Here is a 23,344-nt window from a genome sequence, read left to right as displayed (position 1 = left end):
GAAGACGGAGAATGGCAAAAATCCCTCCCTTAACTGTGAAATTTGACGGGAATCCAAAAAAACTGGGCCTCTTCATTATGCAAGTTTATAACTTTATGGAAATTTATGGCCCCGAATTAGAATCGGATGACCTAAAAGTCCAAATGGTGTTGCTTGCATTGGAAGAGGAGGCGGCCGAATGGTGCTTAAGTCTACACCAAAGCAACTCCCCCCTCCTGAGAGATTTTGATGCGTTTATGACTGCGTTTAAGAGAAGATTTGATGACCCCCTGAAGTTTATGACCCTCAGACAGGGGGATAGACCGGTCTCTCAGTATATTCAGGAGTTTCAACACCTGTCTGCTTATATGAAAGGGTGGTCTCAAGAGTGATTTTAGTGATTTTTTTTTTTTTTAGTGATTTTATTAATATTTATAGGCCGCCCTTTTCCCTGAGGGGACTCAGGGCGGCTTACATAAAATGGGGAAGGGAGGGTACAGACAATAAACACAAAACAATACATAGAAGTAAAATAGTAAACAACATTCATTCATCATTCGGGTGGGGACAGATTATCTTTATCCCCAGAAAAGGAGCTTCTAGACAAATTCGCATTAGGATTGAATGAAGACATTTATCAACAATGTGTGAATCGACACCTCCCCAAGCGCGTTACCGCTTGGTATGAAACTGCAGCAGACATTGAGCTTGATTTGATTAGACTGCAACGTGCAAAAGAGGAGAGAGAGAGAGAGGGAGAGAGAGAAGAAAAATCACCCCGCCAACTCAAAGGGCCCCTCCCCGCATCAGGGGTGAAAGAAAGGGAAGCTCCGCAGGCACATCCAAACCGCTCACTTGTTTCCGTTATGGAAGGGGGGGGCCACCGCGCTCCGGAGTGCCGCACTAAACTCCCCGCAACTGCCCCACCCCCTGCCAAGAGGGAAGGGAAGACAAGCAAGGCCCCGGACAAGAAAAAGAAAGAAGCTGCTTTCGCTGCGGACGCCATCTCCCCCCCACGGTTCATGCAAAACGTGGAGGGAGAAGCTGAAGCTTCCACCAGCTCCTCTGATGACTCCGAGGACGACGCCTTGTCTCGCTGGGTGAGTTCAAACAAAGGCCCCATGCTGATCCCGATAGAATTAAGGGTTCCACCCGATGGGGTGTCAGAGCAGCTTCCCGCCCTCCTTGACTCGGGTTGTTCCCGATGTATGATCAATCCTGCAATGGTGGAGAAACTAGGCCTCAAGTTAAAAACTTTGAAAACCCCTATTGTCTTTTGCCAAATAGATGGGTCCATAGCAGGGGGTGGCCCAGCCCACTTCTATACTGAACCTCTTGAGATGAAAATGGGCACCCACATAGAATTAATTTCTTTTATTGTGGCTCCTGGAATGGACAGGCCCCTCATTTTAGGCCTCCCCTGGCTTTGAAAATGGAACCCTCGCATAAATTGGAGGGAGGGATGGTTGCGCATTCGCACAAGGACGCCTCCAGAAGGGAAGGGCGTTTCCCCGGAGCCTGTTAGCTGCAGCTCCGCTTTGGCCGCCAGAGGGCAGGAGAGAATTGAAGGAGAGGAAAAGATTCCTAAAGTGTATTGGGACCTGAGAGGAGTTTTTAGTGAAGAATCTTCCGATAAACTTCCGCCCCACAGACCTACTGATTGCTCCATCGACATTTTGCCCGGTGTCAAGCTTCCAAAGCCCCAAATATATTCCATGTCCCCTAGAGAGATGGAGGAAATGAGAAAATTCATTGATAAAAATTTGGAAAGGGGTTTCATCGAGCCAGCACGACCCAAAGTAGCTGCACCCGTATTATTCAGGGAAAAGAAGGATGGCTTCCTGAGACTGTGTGTTAATTTCAAGAATCTGAATGGGATCTCGGCCCAAAACCTCTACCCGTTGCCGTTAATGAAGGACATGTTAGCCCAATTGGGGAAGGGTCGCATTTTCACTAAACTGGACCTCAGAGAAGCATACTATAGAGTCCGCATAAAGGAGGGGGATGAGTGGAAGACTGCTTTCAACTGCCCCCTCGGCTGCTTCCAGTTCCGAGTGATGCCCTTTGGCCTGCAGGGGGCGCCTGCAGTTTTCATGCAATTAATTAATGAGATCTTGCATGACCACCTTTACAAAGGCGTTATCGTATATTTGGACGATATCCTTATTTACACTCAGACTTATGACGAACACGTCGCTTTGGTCCGCACTGTCTTGAAAAAACTCAGGGCCACTGAACTGTATGCCAAACTGTCCAAGTGTGAATTTCATCAGGCGAAGATTGACTACCTAGGGTATCGTATCTCCCCCGCTGGCATTGAGATGGACCCTGGAAAGGTGAAGGCGGTCACTGAGTGGGAAGCACCCCGGACACGCAGGCAACTGCAAAACTGGGTTTTGCTAATTTTACCATCAGTTCATTCCTTCTTTTGCTAAAATTGCGCTTCCTATCACTAATTTGTTGAAGTCCAAGGGTGGGCCTAAACCTAAGCCTAGCAAGCCACTGGATTGGACCATGGAGTGTCAAACTGCTTTCGAGAAGTTGAAGCGCCTCTTTGCTGCGGAACCGGTTCTGAAGCATCCCGACATGGACAAGCCTTTCGTCGTCCAAGCTGATGCCAATGACGTGGCTGTTGGGGCCGTCTTGCTTCAATCCAACGACCAAGGTAATTTGCAACCTTGCGCTTACACCTCCCGCAAGCTCACAGACACTGAAAGATGTTGGGCTGTTTGGGAAAAGGAAGCATTTGCAGTGCGCTGGGCCCTGGCCACGTGGCGCCACTTTCTAGAGGGCGCTAAACACCCTTTTGAGGTGTGGACTGACCACAAAAATTTGGAAGCTTTGAGGACTCCACGCCGCCTGTCCCCTAAGCAGATGCGCTGGGCCCAACATTTCAACCGTTTCAACTTCACACTCAAGTACATCCCTGGGGGGAAGAATTTCATGGCTGATGCTTTGTCCAGACTCCCTCAATACAACCGCTCTAAACTGAGTATTGTTCAGCCTGTCGTTCCCACATCCAGTGGTCACTTGCCAGCAGGCACGCTCGAAAGTGGAGGTGCCTCAGGATTTTCTTTCTGATCTCAAACGGGCCCTTCCCCAGGATGACTGGTTCCAGCAGCATCAGGATGAGTGCACCATGAGGGACGATTTACCGTGGATCGGAGCCAAGTTTTACGTCCCAGCCTCTCTTCGTCTCGTCGTCCTCCAACGAGCTCACGATTCTAAGTTAGCGGGTCACTTTGGATTTGTAAAAACATTACACCTGGTGAAGAGACAGTTTTGGTGGCCCTCTTTGAAAAAGGACATTGAACTTTATGTTGCCAGTTGTCCGGTCTGTGCAGCCGCTAAACGGCCACCTGGAAAGCCACAAGGCCTACTTCAATCAGTGGCCCGCCCTGTCACCCCTTGGAAGGAGATTTCGATGGACTTCATTGTCGAACTTCCTGAGAGCCAGGGGCACACCGTCATTTGGGTGGTTACGGACTTATTTTCAAAACAAGTTCATTTTATTCCACAAGATTCCTTCTGCAAAGGCACTGGCTAAACTTTTCATTTCCCACATTTACCGTTTGCATGGGGTGCCTGATCGCATCATTTCCGATAGGGGTGTCCAGTTCATTTCTGCTTTCTGGAAGGAATTTCTTAAACGCATTGGCTCCGCCCAGGGACTAAGCTCCGCCCACCATCCTCAGACTAATGGGGCTTGTGAGAGGACTAATTCTGTTTTGGAACAATATTTACGTTGTTTCATCAATTATCAGCAAGATGATTGGGTGGACTTGCTACCGTACGCTGAGGTGGCCTACAATAATTCTGTCCATAGCAGCACTGGTTTCACTCCTTTTCATGTTGTTTTTGGTCAGGATTTTGTTCCTATTCCTGAACTTCCTCGTGAACAACCACAAGTTTCTTCCGTCGCTGATTGGAGCGAACGTCTGAGCCATGTTTGGCCTTTGACTCTTGCTACTTTGGATGCTGCACATCGTGCTCATAAGAAACAAGCAGATAAGAGGCCTGCGCAACCTTATCAGTACAGGGAGGGTGACCTGGTTTATTTGTCCACAAAGTTCCTTCAAACTACGCAAAAGTCGAAGAAATTGGGACCTAAGTACGTGGGTCCATTTGCCATCATCAAGATCATCAATCCTGTTTCGGTTCGTTTGCAGCTGCCCAAGCATCTCAACCGTGTTCATCCCGTGTTCCACATTAACCTCATTAACCCTGTTCATGTTTCTGCTTTACGTCGCCTGTCGACCCTCCGCCTGCCCCCCTGTTGGTTGACGGTGAACGTCATTTTGAAGTTCGTGAGATACTGGACTCTCGACGGCGGCGTAATCGAATCCAGTACTTAGTGGCTTGGAAGCATTTTCCTCCATCTCATACTGAATGGGTTGACAAGTCCCATGTTCGTGTCCCCCGGCTGCTTCGGCAGTTTTATTCTGCTTATCCTGACAAGCCTTGACTTTTTCTCCCCCCCCCCCTCTTTTCTCTTCTGTGTTTTGTTCTTTGTCTGTTTGTGTTTTCTCGTTCTCCAGGCCTGACTGCCTTTTTCCGGGGGACGGCCGGATGTCAGCCTCTGCTTTGCTGTTGCTTCGGCTGCCATGAAACGGGGAGGGAGGGCATGGTATTTGGGAGGGGTTACTCATTGTGCTGGAGGAAGGTTCTGGAGTTCAGCTGCTGATCAGACTACACATGCGTGGGAGTTTCCCGCCAGGATTAACGGCACCGACATTCCATCTTCGTGATGCCTTTTGAAGTTATCTCACACCTGACACTTGGGAGAATTATGATTGGACTGTAACTGTGATGCCAAGGGAAGGGGAATGGGCTATTCTATATATCAATTGCTTTCGTGCCTAAATATTCAGATTTCGCTGCGCTATGCCTTTAATCATTTATAATTAGTAAAAGTACACTTGCTTTCCACACATGGAGACTCGTGGTCTTTCTTTCCTAATTATCTAATGGAGAGGTTCTGACACACACAAAGATTCTTCTTGATGGGATAGGGACTGTGATGTGTCAAGATTGTGGAATCCAAATAAATGAGCTTGGAGATGATCCTCCTGAGGGGGAGTATGGTATTTTCAAATACACATAGTAATGTGCAATTTGGGTATCAGCTTCTAAAAACATCTTAAACACTACAGAGTGAGGCTAACAATCAACATATTGGGAAAATAGTTCTGCTGATGTGAATCCAACTGCAAGACAGAAATTAGAATTGTACAACATGCTTTCTTGACTCAAAAAACAGTAACAAATTACCCAAACTGAATAAAAGTTGTACATAGACTACAAAGTGGTATTACTTGTGACTCAGTATATGTAGCTTATGCTGGACAAGCAAGTATTTGAATTTAATTCTTAACAAGGAAAACATAACATTCTCAATATCTCAATAACCATAGATCTGCATTGGGCTGCCTCGTGCCAGAAACCGGGCCATGCAAACAAACAAAGCCCCATCCACGGGATGCATGGGAAACCACGCTCATGCCAATTCGCAGAAAAGCCTCTGTTCATGGATCTGGTCCCTAGTGCCCAAAAGGTTGGAGGGCCCTGATCTAGACAATCGGCTTATTTATAAATAAAGTATTTTGCATTAGCTGCAAATCTACTTCTGATTCAGAGGTTATTTTGTAAATTGTATTTAAAATGGAATGCAACAAAAGAATACAGGAAACGGGTGAAATCGTGAAGTCATACCAGTTCCTGATTTATCTTTCTGTTTAACCTATGGATCTAGTATTTTTCAGCACTCCACCATGTAAAGTTTTAGCAGGGCCAATCATGCATAGCTTTTTAAGATCATTCAAATTTAGAGAGATGCTTCTGTCTGTTTTATCATATACGTGAGGCCTATTTCAAGGGAAATAAAGCAGGTGCAACTTCTCCCAGAACCATTCAAGGCCTTGTGAAGTGCTCTTCCTTTGCCTTCTCTTGCTGCCATTGTTTGATAGGTTAAAATATGAATGTCTGAAGAATTTTTTCTTCATTGTAAAACACTAGCAAAGTATATTAGTATCTTGTTATTGGAAGGCTTTACGTAACTCGCTAAATATGAACATCTAAGTACCTTTTTAGGCATATCGTTTGGAAGCATCCTTCATTCTATGGTGTTTAGGAAACTTTTATCCAAGAATTTTCCAGTTGACTCCCATCTACTGGTGCTTAGACTATGATAATTTTCAGATGTGAGACCAGAAGTTCTTGTTTTGATCAAGTTTGTACTAAGAATGTAGGTCCTAAGTTGCCCAGAAGCATTCTTTTCTATGGAAGATATACTATATTTTGGTACTAGAATATGCTACTGAAGACACATAATACAACCATTTTGTTGATTTGGATTATCTGTTTTAATGTGCTGAAAGTTTGCTAGAATAGCTGCCAATCCATTTTAATTAACTAATTAATCTCGAGATGTTCAATGCCTAGGTAGAAAGAATTTCTAGAAACCTGGTAATCTAGAAGTTGCCTTATGCTAAGCCAGTAATCCTTTGGATCAAGTATTGACATGGCTTGTCACCATCTATGTAGTAATTTAGACTGGAATCTTTGCTCACTCTTCCTGGACATTGTAAGGGTAAAATTTGAGACTCTCTACTTGCCAAGTGTACGTTTACTATTGAGTTGTCATATCAGGATCTGTCGTCTTAAATTCATAACTGACTAAACATTTTAAAGGAGGGCCTATATTGCTTTTGCTGTCCCTTTTACTTGTTCATGGGGGGGAAAATACATACTGTATTTTTCGGAGTATAAGATGCACCTTTTTCCCTCTAAAAAGAGGGTGAAAATCTGGGTGTGTCTTATACACTGAATACAGCATTTTTGGCCTACCGAAACCCCACCCCCTTTGCAAAAATAGACATGCAGAGAGTTTGGGAGGCTTGCAAAGTGCTCCTGGGGGCTGGGTAAAAATGAGCAAAAAATGGGCCGTTTTTGCTCGTTTCTGCCCCCCTTAGCCCCTAGGAGTACTCTACAAGCCTCCCAAAGCCTCTGCATGCCCCCCTTTTTTTTTGCAAAGAAAGGGCTGTTTTTGAAAAAAACGGACCACTTTTTGCCTGCTTTTGCCCCCCAGTCCCAGGAACACTCTACAAGCCTCCCAAAGCTCTGAATGCCCTTTTCTTTTTGCAAAAAACAAGGCGTGCAGAGGGTTTGAGAGGCCTGCAGAGTGGAAAAACTTTTTTTTTTAATTTACCTCTTCAAAATCATGGTACGTCTTATACTCCAGTGCATCTTATAGTCTGAAAAATACGGTAGCTGTTTACTGCCTAGTAGAAGTGAACAATCTGATTCATATAGATTTAAATGGGAGACATGAACTACAAACCTTTAAGTCTGTGGCTTTGACAGCAATGACTCTTGCATAATATGCATGTAACTTAATTTGGAAGGCCTGAGGTAGCTTTTGACCAAACACCCATCACTACCAGCTCCTCTCAGCCCAGGCAGGAGGCTCTCTCTACCACCAGGCGGGTCCGTCACCCATCTCTGGAGTCCTCGGCACTAAGCGAGTCTTCCATTTTGGAGGACCCGGATCAGGAGGAGCAGGAGCTCTCGGAGGACGAGGACCTTCCTCCGGATGCTCCTGCCTTCTCAGGGCTTTTTAAGCCTAGCCTATTTAAGTCCATCTTGCACAAGGCTAAGAACACCACCCAAGTGGGTACTAAACCTAAGACCATGCAGGGAACCTCGGATTCCGCTCCGGTTAACCCCAATGCTAGCATGTTTAATGTTCAGGCACCTCAGCAAGAGCTGGTGCCGGTCCCTGATCTCTTTATGGATGTCATTCAAAGTCAATGGGCCCAGCCTGGCTCCCAGGCTGCACCCAGTGGCAGGACAAGAAACTACTCAGTTGACCCCACATTGGAAAACATCCTGGTCCTGCCATCTGTAGACCCTCCTATAGCGGCTCTCACTTCTAATTTGGTCCTTCTGGCTCACTTGTTGGAGGGCGTCAAGGAAGAGGACAAAAAAGCGGAGAAGGCCTTCCACAAGACTCATCAAGCGGCGGCCTGGGCCATTAAGGCTTCTTCATCTGGGTCATTCTTTAACAGAGCCTCTGTCATTTGGCTGTGTGAGCTTCAAGCTAAACTGCCGGCAGGAGACACTCGTCTTCGCCAGGACATAACAAAGATTATTGGAGCATCCCATTATTCAGCTGATGCCTCCCTTAATGCGGCAAAATTCGCCTCTAGGGCATTAGCGTCTAACGTGACCACCCATTGTCTCGTCTGGCTCTGTCACTGGCAGGCAGACCCAGAAGAACAAGTGGAAATTGGTGTCTGCCCCGTTTAAGGGGTCCAAATTATTTGGGGAGGTCTTAGACCCCTTCTTGATTGAATCCAAAGATAAACGAAAAATCCTGCCTGAACAAGAAACAGGATCGTAAATCCTCTCCCTATTTCAAGAGGCAGTCCTTTCATTCCAGTGAGTCCGCAGGATCCTCTTCCGCTCCCTCGAACAGACCAACTGGTCAGTCAGGAGATAGGTTCCAGGACAGGCAGTCCTTTCGGGACACGGGTAGGCAGCAGTTCAACTACCGCAGGTACAACTGCAGCGGGGCCTCCAACAGGCCCTTCCGCAAGTCCAAATGACCATCAACGCTCCCCTTCCATTGGGAGGTGGCTCCAGCTGTTCGTTCCCCGATGGACACTGACCATGGAGGACGCCTGGGTCCTCCAGACAGTCAGGAGGGGACTTTCCTTGGAGTTTCTCTCCCAACCCCCTCAGAACTTCATCCGCTGTCCAACCCCCTCTTGCCCTCTCAAGAGGGAACTCATGAGCCAGGAAATTCACCGTCTCCTGGAGATCAATGCTGTGGAACAAGTTCCACCCAACCAGGAAGGGAGGGAATTTTATTCCATTCTCTTCTTGGTGCCCAAGAACTCAGGGGGGTGGAAAGCCATCTTGGATCTCAAGAACCTCAATCATCATATTGCATACAGGAGGTTCAAGATGCAATCCCTGCAGACTATCCTAGTGGGGATTTGCCAGGGGGACCTCCTCACATCCATCGACTTGAAGGAGGCTTATCTACACATTCCCTTCCATTCGGCCTGTCATCAGGACCCAGAACCTTCACAAAAGTTCTCTCAGTGGTTGCAGCGCAAGTCAGGCGCAGGCCCGTAAGGCTTCAATGTTACCTGGACGACCTTCTCATCCAATCGTCGTCCAGGAAACAGGCCCTGCGGGACCTCCACATTACAATGAGGTCCCTCGGGAGTCACGGGTTCTCCCTGAACCTGGAAAAGAGTCATCTCATCCCAACCACCAAACTCATCCATCTGGGGGGGGGTGATAGATACCTCAGCTTGCAGGGTTCCTTTCCCAGGACAGGATAGACAGTTTAGTATCCCTGACCCGCAAAGTTCTGGGATTGAGGCAGGTCTCCGTGCTACTCCTATCACAACTGTTGGGGAAGATGATCTCCTGCATCTCGGTCGTTCCCTGGGCATGACTTCACTCCAGAGAGTTGCAGTGGCTTCTCCTGCCCCATCAAAGAGCCAACAGGAGCAACTCATCCATGAGGATGTGGATTCCCCCGACCGTGAAGCGGTCTCTCAAATGGCAATCGGCGGCTCTACTGAAGGGACACCTGTACAAGGAGCCCACGAGAATAGTCATCACAACAGACGTCAGCCTTGCCAGTTGGGGGGCGCACATGGGACATCACATAACTCAAGGCAAGTGGTCTCCAGCTGAGGCAGCCTGCAACATCAACTTCTTAGAGCTGTGAGTGGCCAGACTCGCCCTGCAACATTTTCATCGGAACATTCTTCATCAATACGTCCTTCTGATGACAGACAATGTGACCACCAAGGCCCATATAAATCGCCAGGGCGGCACCAGGTCCAGGAAGCTCATGGCGGAGGCGGAGGCCCTGGGAAGGTGGGTGGAGCATCACGTAACATCCATTCGCTCCAACCACATCTCGGGAGTGGACAATACGCAGGCGGACTAGTTGAGCAGGACCACCATAGACAGTGCAGAGTGGCGTCTGGATCCGACCCTGTTCAACCAGTTGTCTCACAGATTCGGCACCCCAGTGATCGACACGCAGCTCCAGTGCTTCTTCTCCCGCTTCCACTTGCCAGGGCGGAGGGGACAGACGCCCTTCGATGCAGATGGCCTCAGGGTCTTCTGTACGCTTTCCCACTGCTTCCGCTTCTACCACAGGTAATCTGCAAGATCATCGTAGCCCCCCACTGGCCTCGCTGGTCATGGTATGCTGACCTCGTCAGCCTGTCAATGTCATCCCCATGGCGGATTCCTCGGGACCAGGTCTCCCTCAGCCAGGGGGCCATAGTACACCTGGACCCCCAGTGGCTCCAGCTGGCCGTCTGGTACTTGAGGGGGATCTCCTGAGGAGCGAAGACCTGTCAGAGGAGGTTGTGCGTACCATCCAGGCGTCAAGACGACCATCAACGACCAGGATATATGATTCCAACTGGTCCACTTTCGCCAAGTGGTGTGACAACTACCGTCTCGATCCAGTCACTGCACCTGTTTCCTGCGTACTGGACTTTCTACAATCTACATGAAACACCTGGCTGTGGTCCTTCTATTTGGAGTAAGCAAATATTATGCTGATGATATCCAGTAATGTATCTCTACCAGTGACATGCGGTGAGGTTTATGGCTGGTGAGGCAGTCTTCTCCCCCGACATCCCACTGTCTAAAGTGCTTTCTTTCTTTCGCCCGCCTGAATTCTGACAGGCGGGCGAAAGAAAGCACCAGCCCACCAGCTCGCTTTCTTTTGCCCGCCTCTATGTCCGCCGCAAATGATTATGATTGATACTAAAACTGTATAAGGAGATATTGAAAAATGGAAGAATGAAGGATGGAACTTTAACTTAACTATGGAAATATGAACAACAAAATAGATGGAAAATACGTCTTTGAATATTATAGCAATATGAAAGGGGGGAGTTAAAATAGTGATAGAAAATAGTGGGGGGGAATAATAATTATATATTAATATGTTAAGAGATACAAAAAGGACAGAAAGATGGTTCAGAAAGGAAAGGTGTTAATAAAAGAGATGTATAAATAATATGAAACAATGGAAATGAAATGTAATATTTAGGAATAATAAGTCTATGTATGTGTAATGAAATGTATGTTACCCTACCACACCATTCATGCATTGATATGTATAAAGAATATAAAAAATAAAAAAATGATTGGAAAAAACAACAACCATTGCAATCCAATGGTGTAGATTGCAGAGATTCCCCAAGTATTTGTGCATAATTGATGCTGAGTTTTACATTTAATGTTGATAAAGTGAGTTTATCCCATACATGCCATTGCAAAAATCTTAATGATGGATATTAATGTGTGTGTAGGTTCTGCAGTGCCAAATGAGAATGCAGCAGACAATTTTTACCAAACCAATGATGACACACTCCAGTGGATTATTCAGCAGTCCCAACTAAATCTGACTGAAATGCAACATTTCTCATGGGCCCCAACTGTAATTACAGATTCCAATAATCTTATAGGTAAGTCTAAACATGGGCTTTAAACAATGAATCACAAAATTATGGAAGTTGAAGGGATCTCCCTTCTTAGTACCGGATGCAGTAAAGTATCTCTGACAGGTGTCTCTCCAACCTCTGGATGAAGACCTATCATGAAAGAGAACTCATCCAGTCATGTAGCAACCTATTCTAGTGGCTGATAGTTCAATTAGGAAATTCCTCCTAATAGTCTAGCTTTAACCATGTTTCTTCTAATTTTACTTGTTAGTTCTAGTCAAAACTTCTAGTCAGTCTAGTACTCTGGAATAACAGAAAATAAATCCTGCCTCTTCCAGATGTTAATCTTCAGATGTCGAAGACTTGTATCATATTAAGTATTTTTTCTTGAGTTGTAAACTCTCCCATGTTCTTTAATAATTTCTGTTTGCTCACTCACTGAAATGTTTCTCGGGCCTATCTTTTAAACTCTTGATTTCTGGGCTGTCTTTTTGACTCCATTAAATTAGGCATGTAATGCCTTTATGCCAGGTTTGTATCCAAAAGAAACAAAGGGAGTCCTATGGAGAAGACCAATGGCCGGAGAATATATATTAAGAGGGGCTACCTACAAAGCTTTTTTTAATCATCTTTTTTCCTATCTTATAATGGCTGTAGGTTCTTTCTGCTAATTACCTTGTTTTATTTTTCTAAATACAGCAGGAAATGCTATTACGTATGAGCAAAGAAGTTCCTGTGAAGCCCCTCAGGTCACCCAAAATGGCTGCTCACCCATAGGGAATGGAGTAGCAGTTGAACCTGTGGCAAGTAGCTGTTACCAAGAAGGAGCCCACTGGCCACCTGCAAATCCAACAAAAGAGATTTCCCAGTCAACCATTGCTTTTTCACATGTGCAACAAAATTACATTTAACATAAAAGTCTCTATCTACTATCACAACAAGATAGTGCGTGACGAAGCAGAAGTAAATAGCTGCCTGCTCACCTACAACCAGGAGAACTGCCACCAATCACACATTTAGACATTTTTTTTTTAGACATTTTATTAGGATTTATAGGCCGCCCTTTTCCCTGAGGGGACTCAGGGCGGCTCACAATCGTAGGGAAGGGGGTGCAATACAAAAACAAACAATATGTGAACAAAATAAAATGATAAGACACAACTTGCATTCAACAGTCAACACTCGGGCGGGTAAATTGGGAACCTATCCCACACAATGCACAGGTCATACAGTTTCCAAATCCAGACATGCTGACGGATCAGAAGCGAGTTCAAAAGACTTTGTCTGTCTTAGAGCCTGCATGTTTATTATTATATCAGAGAAACGGGAGGATCTGGGCCAAGCGACTTGGAATGTGTCAGGTCTTCCATGCATTCTCCAAGGACCCTCCATGTAAATTATTGCCAAGAAATGTTGAAACTGAAATCTTCAACTATGAACAGTTCTATCAAGGTGAGGATCTAGAAATGAGGCAAAGAGTCTTATTCATTGAAAGGACTGTGTGCAGTCTTGAGTGTTCAGATCAGGTGCTGTGACATCCGGGTTGAAATAATTAAAAGGAAGCTAATTGCAGGCAGTCCCCTCTTACAGCCATTTGTTTAATGACTGTTGGAAGTTACAGTGGCACTGAAAAAATTACCTTACAGCTGGTCCTTGAATTTATGACTGCAGCATCCCCATGTCCCATGATCAAAATTTGGGCGCTTGGCAACTGACAGTTGCAGCATCCTGGGGTCAGGTGATTGCTATTGGTGACTTTCCCTGGGGGGTTCCAAATTAAAGGGGGATGTTACATTTGCCTAGTGATTGCAGCAAAAAAGATTGCAAAATCACTCAGTTAACAATCGGGTTGCTTAGTGACAGAAATTCCAGCCCCGTTTGTGCTTCTAAATCGAGGACTAATTGTAAAATCTTTCCCTGCCATCTTTTGTTTAATACTGTTACAGCTATGCTATCACTGTTTTATCTCTTTAAAAACTGTTGTCTTGCAAGACTCAGTGAAGACCTCTAAGGATAGAAGCCAAGGTGCCAAACAGCTTCTTCTCAAAGACTGCACTGGCTGGCATTTTCATGGGGTTCCACCACAAAACCGTGCTCAACTAAACCGCGTCCGACTAAACCGTGTAGCTGATGTCATCAACAGGGTGACAACAGCGTGCAGACAGAACCCTAAACCTAAAATTAACCCCTAAACCTAACCCCCCTAACCCTAAACCTAACCCTTAACCTAACCCTTAACCTAACCCTAACCCTTAACCTAACCCTAACCCTTAACCTAACCCTAAACCTAACCCTTACCTTAAGTTGAATCAGCTTGCTTTCAAAGCGCTATATAAAGCGCTCTTCTTTCTCCGCGCTGGCTGTTGTCGCCCTGTTGATGACATCAGCGACGCGGTTTAATCGGGCGCGGCTTAGTCGAGCACGGTTTTGACAGGTCACGTTTTCAGGCAAGGTCTGTAGCAGTTATAATAGCAGCAGGAGAGATGGTTGGAAGAAGCTTTACTCCAGTGATCATGATGCAGCTGAACTCAGGCAGGGGCAGCAAATGTGCAGCTATGCAAGTCTACTCAACGTAGTTTGACAAAAGCTCTCCAGGATTTCGTTCAGGCATTTTTTTCACGCCTAATTTGTAGATGACAGCAATTGAATGCAACATTTTATATGAAATGTACTTGATCTGGCCCTAGTTACCATCTTATAGTTCAAGAAAAATGGAACGTCTTTTAGGCTTTGTAAATAAATAGAATCTGGCATCGTACAACATGCTAAACTATAATGAATTGGCTGGTTTTGGCTTAAATGATGCCAGATTGAAATATTAAATTGATATTTGCATAGCTATTATCCTTTGGTATAGAGGTGTTATATGGGGAAATTGTTTCCTTGCATTCTTTCCTGCTCTGCTAAAATATGTTTGTATCTGGGAGAAATGCTTGAAATATGGATTGGGCCAGAAGATTTTATAGTGGCATCTTGAGAGGTCAGAAGGTCCCAATAACCTGTTATCACATTCTGGAAGTCTTGGTTAATGGGTTATTGATGATCAATCGATTCTAGGTTTCTTCTTACTGACGCAAAATAACCTTAGATTTTATTGTATTTATTTGCCCTGTTTTTCTGTTTATCAATCCATATATTGGTTTAAATAGCTATGAATCCTGGATTTTTCTCTTTAATAGAACTGGTTGAGTTCCGTGATGGTCAAAGACGCTCGTCTCCTGACTATACCATTTATCTGTGCTTTGGACAGCGGTTTACTGCTTCCAAACCCAAGGAGTCCAAGCTGATCTTGGTGAAGGTAAGGATATCGGTGTCAGGAAACTTACTGAAGATTGTTCAAGGTGATTTCAAAGGGATCACAGTAGTGGACCTCAGTCTGTTGCCACCCCAGCATGATTTCCTCTTGATGCCTGGATGGAAGGAAAGCTTAGCCAAGTGGTTGTGTGGATGAGCCCTAAGAACTAAAACTTTGCAGTGTTTGAGACTCTGTCTCCAAAAGCTGCTTTGGAGGGTGCAAGATCACAAATACAATCCCCTCCAGACCAGATTTCTTCAGCCAGGAAGTCCAGCTTCATTCAGATCTGAGCTTGCTACAGCTGCATGTCTGGATTTTGAACATCAAGCATTACAGACTATAGAGTATGGCACAGTCACCTTCCAGTTGGATTTGCAAGATTGCTCCGGGGGCAGAAGGTATACCAGGTAAAGAAGGGAAATCTTGCCATGAGGGATTCAGTTCAGAAACCCAACATATTAAAATGTGAGGTTGTCTATATTTTCAGGTTTCAGGAGACACTCAATTTACCTACATCAAACCTCACTCTTTCTTCTTTCCTGTTCCTGTTTTTTTTCTTAAAAATCTTGGGGTGCCCTTCCATTCAGTGCATACCATCCAGTCAGGCTTCAGACCCGGTTACAGCACAGAAACCGCTTTGGTCGCATTGACCGATGATCTCTGGAGAGCCAGAGATGGAGGACATTCCTCCATCCTGGTCCTCCTTGACCTCTCAGCGGCTTTCGATACCATCGACCATGGTATCCTTCTGCGACGACTGCGGGAGGTGGGAGTGGGAGGCACCGTGTTGCGGTGGTTCTCCTCCTACCTCTCGGACAGGTCACAGTCGGTGTTAGTGGGGGGGCAGAGATCGTCCCCTAGGCCCCTAACATATGGGGTGCCTCAGGGCTCGGTCTTATCCCCCCTACTATTCAACATCTACATGAAACCGCTGGGAGAGATCATCCGCAGGCACGGGATCAGATACCATCAATATGCGGACAATACCCAGTTGTATCTGTCCGCCCCGTGCCAACTCAATGAAGCGGCAGACGTGATGAACCGAGGCCTTGAGGCCGTTATGGACTGGATGAGGGTTAACAAGCTTGTGCTCAACCCAGAAAAGACCGAGTGGCTGTTGTGCTTCCCTCCCAAAGATTCGATCAATATTCCATCACTCAGGCTGGGGGGTCAAATTCTATACCCCTCAGAGAGGGTTCACAACTTGGGAGTCCTCCTGGATCCACAGCTATCGTTTGACCACCACTTGACGGCTGTGACCAGGGGGGCATTCGCCCAGGTTCGCCTGGTGCGCCAGTTGCGACCCTACCTGAATCGGGAGGCTCTCACAACAGTCACTTGGGCCCTTGTGACCTCTAGGCTGGAATACTGCAATGTGCTCTACATGGGGCTGCCCTTGAAGAGCATCCGGCGACTTCAGCTAGTACAGAACGCGGCCGCGCGAGCGATTGTGGGTGCACCTCGGTTCACCCACATAACACCTATCCTCCGCGAGCTGCGCTGGCTACCTGTCGATCTCCGGATGCGCTTCAAGGTGCTATTAGTCACCCATAAAGCCCTGCATGGTAGTGGATCTGGATACTTGAGAGACCGCCTTCTGCCAATTACCTCCCTGCGACCAATTAGATCTCATAGATTAGGCCTCCTCTGTATTCCATCGGCCAGCCAGTGCCGGCTGGCAACTACAAGGAGGAGGGCCTTCTCAGTAGTAGCCCCGACCCTTTGGAACGAGCTCCCCGTGGAGATTCGTACCCTCTCCACCGTCCAGGCCTTCCGCATAGCCCTTAAGAACTGGCTAGCCCGTCAGGCCTGGGGACAAGGATAGCCGCCCCTCCCGAATGATGAATGTATGTTGCTTATTACTTTTATTATATGTGTCTACGTCATTGTTTGTATTCCCCCTCCCTGATTTTATGTGAGCCGCCCTGAGTCCCCTCAGGGAAAAGGGCGGCCTACAAATGTTAATAAAATCTAAATCTAAATCTAAAAATCTAAATCTAAATTGTTCTCTGGGGGGAAGAGGGGGCTTTCTATAATATTGATCACGGGCAGGTTTATTTAATAGGGAAATATTCATTAAGCTCCCTGTAAATATTTCATATCTCTGTCAATATTTTGTACAGGTTGTTTATCTTTATTACAATCTTTGACCAGCCTTTACCATAAAAGAGTGCCATCCAAAGAGAAATTGCTTAATACAGCAATGAGTTATTGGGGAAGAGAAAAAATATTAATAGGGCAATAAACAGCATGTCTACTTAAAATTTTTGCACAGGTGCATAACATGGTGAAAATATTTTGCTGCCCGATCAGTGAGCGTAGGGTTAGCACCCTTTAAACGATAATAAATATAAAATGTATTTGTGTAGCCCTAGTATTTGGAAATGATTAGAGCAATTAAAGAGTGTCTTGGGGCATCATAGGGCACCTTATGAGATGGATGCGAGTTTTCTTCCTCCCTGGATCCACAGGAGCAAAGTCTCTCTGAATAGGAAGCCCTTTGAAATCTTCCCTCTAGTAGTGTATGTTTTGTTGTTACAGCAATACCAGTTACATATAACCTGGCTTTCCCTAAAGCCACCGGATTCTGCTTAGGAAAATAAGGCTAGAGGGCTTCGAGGGGAGGAGCTGCCGCCGTCGGGAGCTTAAAAAAGCTCCTGCCAGGACTCTGGTTCGTATATCTTATAAGATCTATAGATATCTCCCCTTTCTGGCAGAAAGGGGCAGGGAGGAGGTCAGTCGTTAGGATCTCTTTGTAATTCATAGCTTTTTTTTTGCTGTGAATGGAGAAGAGATTCAACATTAGCTGAGCCTTTACTCCGGCCAGTTTTCCGCGCTGCCTTTTTGCAGCCTAGGCAGATTGCCTCCCCCCCCAGGACAAAGCTAAGCTATTTAAAAGCCAATCCGGGCGGGGACCATTCCCGAGGAATTTCTTCTATTACTATTTAAAATACCAGCTTCAATTTCGCAAAAGGCTCCCTTTCTTTTTTAGCTGCGTCACAAGATGGCGATCTCGTAGCTTTTGTGTTTGATCTGACGGAGCTAGTTGACCCTACCTTCCTGAAGGCTTCTCCGTACTAATTGCTAAAAGATTAACTGAGGGGAGCACAGACTTTGATTTTTGGCTCGCTTGATTGCTTGTCTTTTATTTTTATTCTGGAATGGCTCCCAAATCTAAACAGAAGCGCTTCTTTAATAACATATCTCCAAAAACTATGAAGGCGCTACCCTTGTCTCCTACACCCTCCACGGGAGATTTGCTAACACAAGAATTCCTTCTCAAAACGCTTAATGATTTCAGACAGGAGATTAATCAACTGATATCGGATTTATGTGATCAATTTGATGCTAAAATTGCTCAGGCAAAGCAGGATATGATCGGTGTAATGACAGTCATGACAGATTATATTGCTGAAACAGAGGACAAATTGGAACTTTTGGAAGAAACTAACCTTAATCTGATATCAAAAATTCAAACGTTAGAACAGGAAATTGAATCTGCCCAAAAAGAACTTGTCATGATAAATTATAACAAGACTGCCTTTGCGATACGAGTTAGAGGACTGCGTGAAAATCAACAGGAGAATTTGAAACAGACATTCTTTGAGGCTTTCAGTCGCTTGGTGGGAAGTCCGGGACTTAACTTTGATTGGCAGATTCAAAGAATTTACCGCCAGAATTCCTGGGTAGCAAAACAGCGACAGCTTCCGAGGGATATAATAATATACTTTACTACAAGGGAATCTAGAAATGAGATAATACAGAGGCTCTACGGAAAGAGGTTGAGAATTGACGGACAGGACTTGATTGTTTTTAAAGAGATACCATTTCAATTATTAAGAACAAGGAAAGAGTACGCTTTCTTAACCGAAGAACTCAGAAACTCTCAGATTTCATACAAATGGGAAGTCCCAGCTGGTATTACAGTTACATTTGGCAACCAAAAACATCGCATTAACTCCGTTTGTGAAGCCCGAAAATTTTACTACGAGACCCTGAAGGCGGGACTTCCTGATTCATCCGGATCTGGGGAGAGACAAGGAGAAGGAGAAGACAAACAGCGAGACACGTGGCTACAAGGCGGAGGGTGTTGTTTTTCTCTTCCGGAAGGGCAGAAGACTAAGGAATAAAGACTAAGCGATGTTTGTAAAGTTTTATGATTTCCGTCTGGGATAAAATGGAAAAGTGGCATATCGATGATGAGACATGGAGACTGAAAGAAGCGCTGCTGATTGTGGACACATATTGTACAGAAGTTTTGTCTGAACTCTAACTCAAATTGTGCATGAACTATTTTCTTAGGCGAGGAGAGCGGAAATTGTGATCTTTTTGAGTTGCGGTTTGGGACGAACGGAGTTGGGAGGTGCGTGGGAGAGGGAGGGGCAGCGAAAGTTTAATTAGATTACCTGGGGCTAGAACGCAAGCTGATGTTTGTTTGAGTTGCTATTTCAATATAAGATCAAGAAAGATTGGTCGGAGAATCTTCAGGAAAGTGGAGTAAACATGGGAGGAGCAATGAATGTGGATAAAATATATATGTGGATATGGATAAAGGCAGGGTGGAAGGTAAAAAATTTACATGTGGAGGTGGGTAAGGATAGAAAGGGAGGTGTTGGAAATGAAAAATGAAAGAAGTATTTGAGTTTAATGGTGTTATAGAAAGGTTTGGATATTTGGATAAAAAAGAGATAAATTAAAGGTCTGAATAGATAGACAAAGCAAGGAGACTTTTAGTTGGGGAATTCTAATTGATCAACTTACCTGGCTCTAATACAGTTTGAAACCCTGCAAGTAGCAAAATAATCGAAATTTGGAATGAGTCACATTGTTTAAGATTTACAGATAATGGGAAGCTGTGTTAACGTAGTGGGTTTATTGACCCTTTTTGTTTCTTTCTTCTTTTTGTGTGTGAGTGTGGGTGTTTTTTTTTTTTTTTTTTTTTTTTGTTTTTTGTTTATTTCTTATTTTCTACTATTTTTCCTTTTTCTTTTTGGCTTTACTTTTATCTTATTTTTTTAATTTTAAAGTTAGCTGGCCTTATTATACTCAAATGCTTGTTAAAGAATTATGCCGGGTATGGGACCTGCGAAGCCGTAAGGGGGTTGGGGAGGGGGGATTATAGGGGGGAGGGGGGAGGGTGGAATTACAGTTTCAATCCTTAGAACAATAAGAATCCACTTGTGTACTGTGGCTCGTTTTTCTTTTTTTTTTCTTTTTTTCTTTTTCTACTTTTATTGTAAAAAACAAATTGAATTGTATGGATACACCAAAGTGAGGAGAAGAGGGAAAGAGAAGGGAGAAGTAAAGAGGGAGTGAGAGGGAATGTAAGGAGGGTGAAATGGAGGGAGGGGGAGACGTCTGAGGGGGTAGGGAAGTAGAAGAGGGGAATGCTGGAGGGGTGAAAGGAAAGTTGGAGGGGGAGAAGAGAGGGTGTATGGGGGAATGAAGTGTTATGTTGGGTTTTTCTTTTCTTCCTTTTTTCTTTTTTTTTATGCACAGTATATAAGTGATTGTATAAAATGAAAATGAAAATGAAATAAAATATGTTTTATAAAAAAAGAAAATAAGGCTAGTCTCTTTTAATCCCTTTATTCCCTTTCCACAAAGTTCTGCCCTCTGCAAGGTCTCAATCACTAGGTGGATGCCTGCTTGTTTAGCCCATGCTGGAAGGTCGCAGCTGCTGCTACCCTGTGGATATTTCTGCCCCTTCACAGCAATAAGCCACCGTGAGCATCTTCATCAATATTGTGGCATTTGCAGAGCAGGAATATGGTCCTTGGTCTCTTTCTTAATTCCCACCACCTTACAGGACTAGCTAAGAACATTTAGGTCTGGCTGCCGGAGTGAGTGGGAGATACAACCAAGTAAGGCTACCTTCCCTGTTCTTCCAATCACACTTGCTGATGAGCATTTTTTGTTTAGTTGTGCATCACTCATTTCTGTATTTGTCCTTTGTGGAAGTAGAGATTATTCAACTGTATTTATGTAGTCATTCATTCTGGAGCATGTAAGCTGTTGTCTTGCATTCTTGGACTCTCCACTCTTTTGCCTTAATCCCAGAATATCTAATGTTAATCTGTTGCTAATTGGGAAAACTGATCTTTTTTTTCCTGAGCTCTCCCATTTCTAAGCAAGAAAGCCACAGTCAGTGTGAAACCATTTGTTTGCTTTTTGCAATTCTCCTAAATTAGAGAGTCAGTCTCATCCCTAATCACCTTTTTTTTTTAGTGAAATGTATCTTTGCACAAGCTAATAATGTTCATTGTCTTCTGTGTATCTTACAGCTGGTTCCAAATTTTTGTAAAAATTCGCATGAATTCGTGCAGAGGGAAGGCTGCTCATCCCTGAACAGCGAAAGTCTGAGCCTCCAAATCTCCAACAGCCTTTTTGATATGATAGAACAGCTTTCTACTATATTCATGCAGACTGAGACAGCGTATTGAGTGTTTTGTTTTGTGTGCCAATTAATAGGTTTTGCAGAGGGTGAGGCTGGTTCTCTCCATTTGTTTCACAGGCCGAAGTACTACAATCTCTAGATTGCATCTCAGCCTTGTTATTAGGGCAGATGATCTTCTAATTGGACTATTATTTATTGAGATAATCACACCCCGGGGACACAGATACTCTGCCCTGTGAAATTCTTTCCAAGAACCTATTGGAATATATATCTTGCTATGGGGCATTATGACAAGGATTCTTCTTTGCAGTAATAATCGTGGTACAAAGTTGAGGAAATTCTTTTCAAGAACATATTTTTATGTGATAAGAATTTCCAGATGCTACGGGAATGAATTTAGTTTCTGGAATGCACTTTTTACTTCCTATGTTTTGTAAGTGAAAAGACATTAAATATACATTCTAACCTGAAACTCAGCAGAAACTTCCATGTTTCTCCAAACAAGACTATTCTCAAATGCTATGGGACAGTGTTAGAAGCAAGTTTTGTATTTTCGGTCCTAAAAAGAAAGGGACAAACTTACAAAGGACTTCTGTTCCTCTGTAAGAATTTGGGTTTATTGTCCACACAGATGTTGAAGTTTGTAAATATTTGAAAAGAAAAAAGAAAACGTCCCTAGTCGGCTGGAAAGGAGATGGGAGAGAGATTTAATTTCAGACTTGCAAGATTGAAGACAGCCTTTCAAGATAGATCAGATAGGAAAGATGAGCTGTATGTCTATGGAACTTCTCAGTCATCCAGGTCATGGTTGCCCAAGAGGTGCTTTTTCAAGAGGCAACTGGACTTTCTGTTTTTTCTTTGAAGACGTTTTGCTTCTCAAAGTTGGATGAGAATTGAAACATCTTCAAAGAAAAACCAGAAAATCGAGCACCTCTAGGGTGACCCAGTGAACTTATTCTACTTCATTGCAAAGCTACATTAATAGAATTTTGCAACTCTGAAATTACATTTCTTTCCTATCTTTTTTAGAGCCCAAGAAACGGGCTCTCTTCTGAGGCTGCCCTGCGACATTCCTAGGTGGATTCTGATCGTTCCCTTGGGATGTGTCTCTGTGCCTTATCTCCCAAGATAATTCCCAAAATCACTCCCAAGATCATTCCCATCCATACAGGACCCTGTTCTCTAGCCTAATCCATATTCAACACCCCCACAAAAAAGGTAGAGGAGAAAAATTGCATTTTGATTGCAGAGTTTTGGAGGGGACGGGGGACAATCAGACTAGTGGATTATATCTAGCTAGTAGGCTGCCTATCCCCAGTTCAGAGGTGGTATTCAGCCGGTTCGGACTGGTTCTGGAGAAATGGTGGTGGAGTGATTCACCGAGGGATACTTGCCCCCTGGTGCTTCACTGCATGGGACAATTAAATGTGCCTTGAATAATTTCAAAGTAACTTCTCTGTGTGAAATCAAGTACCATATATGCACCCCATTAATAGAAATGAACTTGGTGGGTAAGGGTGACCACGTTTGCCTTCACCTGCAGCTGGAGTAGAACAAGATAAACAATTATTATCGTAACAAGTAGTTACAGGCATACTATCCACAAAATTCCAAGAAACATTTAGCAAAAACCTATGAAGATAATAAGAATATGAAATATTAAGATTTCTTATTTTGTACCACTGCTGAATTACTTTATACGTATTAGAATTTGTTAATGCTATTTAGTATTTACTATGTGTAGAATTGAAACCATGGTGCATTTTTGTAATATAAATATAAGATGCGGTTCTGGAAGAATTCCCAGTGCATAAGAAATTGGAGTTTTTGTTTGTTTTATAGTGATGCAATGGTGAATGAATACCAAAATACATCCTCTGTTGTACACTGCACCCATCTCTTTTCTCTTCTCTTTCAACAGCTCCATGCATGTCACCCAAATCTGTTCAGGCAGGTAGGCAGGCAGGCATGGAGGAAGGCTGCAGAGGAGAATTGAAATCCATTTGCCAACAGTCTCTGTTCCTCAGGCAGATGGATGGTTGGACATCCCAGGACCAAATCCCACCTGGTTTCATTGCTCAGATGATAACCCAATGCCTTTCTTTCTCTGCTTAGCATGATTGGCTACAAATTGGGTAATTTAAGAGGAGGGGATCTAATACAGGTAGTCCTCGACTTACA

At 44.4% G+C, this 23,344-nt stretch overlaps 1 protein-coding gene across 1 annotated transcript in view; it reads left to right on the top strand.

The window, feature by feature from the left end:
- Positions 1–22,781, top strand: part of LOC116505453 — a 36,048-nt gene extending 13,267 nt beyond the window's left edge. Inside the window, exons 6-15 of the mRNA XM_032212687.1 lie at positions 551–1,277; positions 5,394–5,533; positions 7,383–8,169; positions 8,761–9,112; positions 9,377–9,625; positions 9,795–9,879; positions 12,341–12,485; positions 12,686–12,923; positions 14,651–14,769; positions 21,051–22,781. Of these exons, the coding sequence (XP_032068578.1) occupies positions 551–1,277; positions 5,394–5,533; positions 7,383–8,169; positions 8,761–9,112; positions 9,377–9,625; positions 9,795–9,879; positions 12,341–12,485; positions 12,686–12,923; positions 14,651–14,769; positions 21,051–21,209 (3,001 nt within the window). The 3' untranslated portion in view covers positions 21,210–22,781. The remainder of the gene's footprint in view (positions 1–550; positions 1,278–5,393; positions 5,534–7,382; positions 8,170–8,760; positions 9,113–9,376; positions 9,626–9,794; positions 9,880–12,340; positions 12,486–12,685; positions 12,924–14,650; positions 14,770–21,050) is intronic.
- The last annotated feature ends 563 nt before the right edge of the window (positions 22,782–23,344 follow it).

Source organism: Thamnophis elegans, chromosome 1 (genome assembly GCF_009769535.1).
Source record: "Thamnophis elegans isolate rThaEle1 chromosome 1, rThaEle1.pri, whole genome shotgun sequence".
Lineage (NCBI taxonomy): Eukaryota > Metazoa > Chordata > Lepidosauria > Squamata > Colubridae > Thamnophis > Thamnophis elegans.
This window is presented reverse-complemented; position numbering and strand designations above follow the sequence as displayed.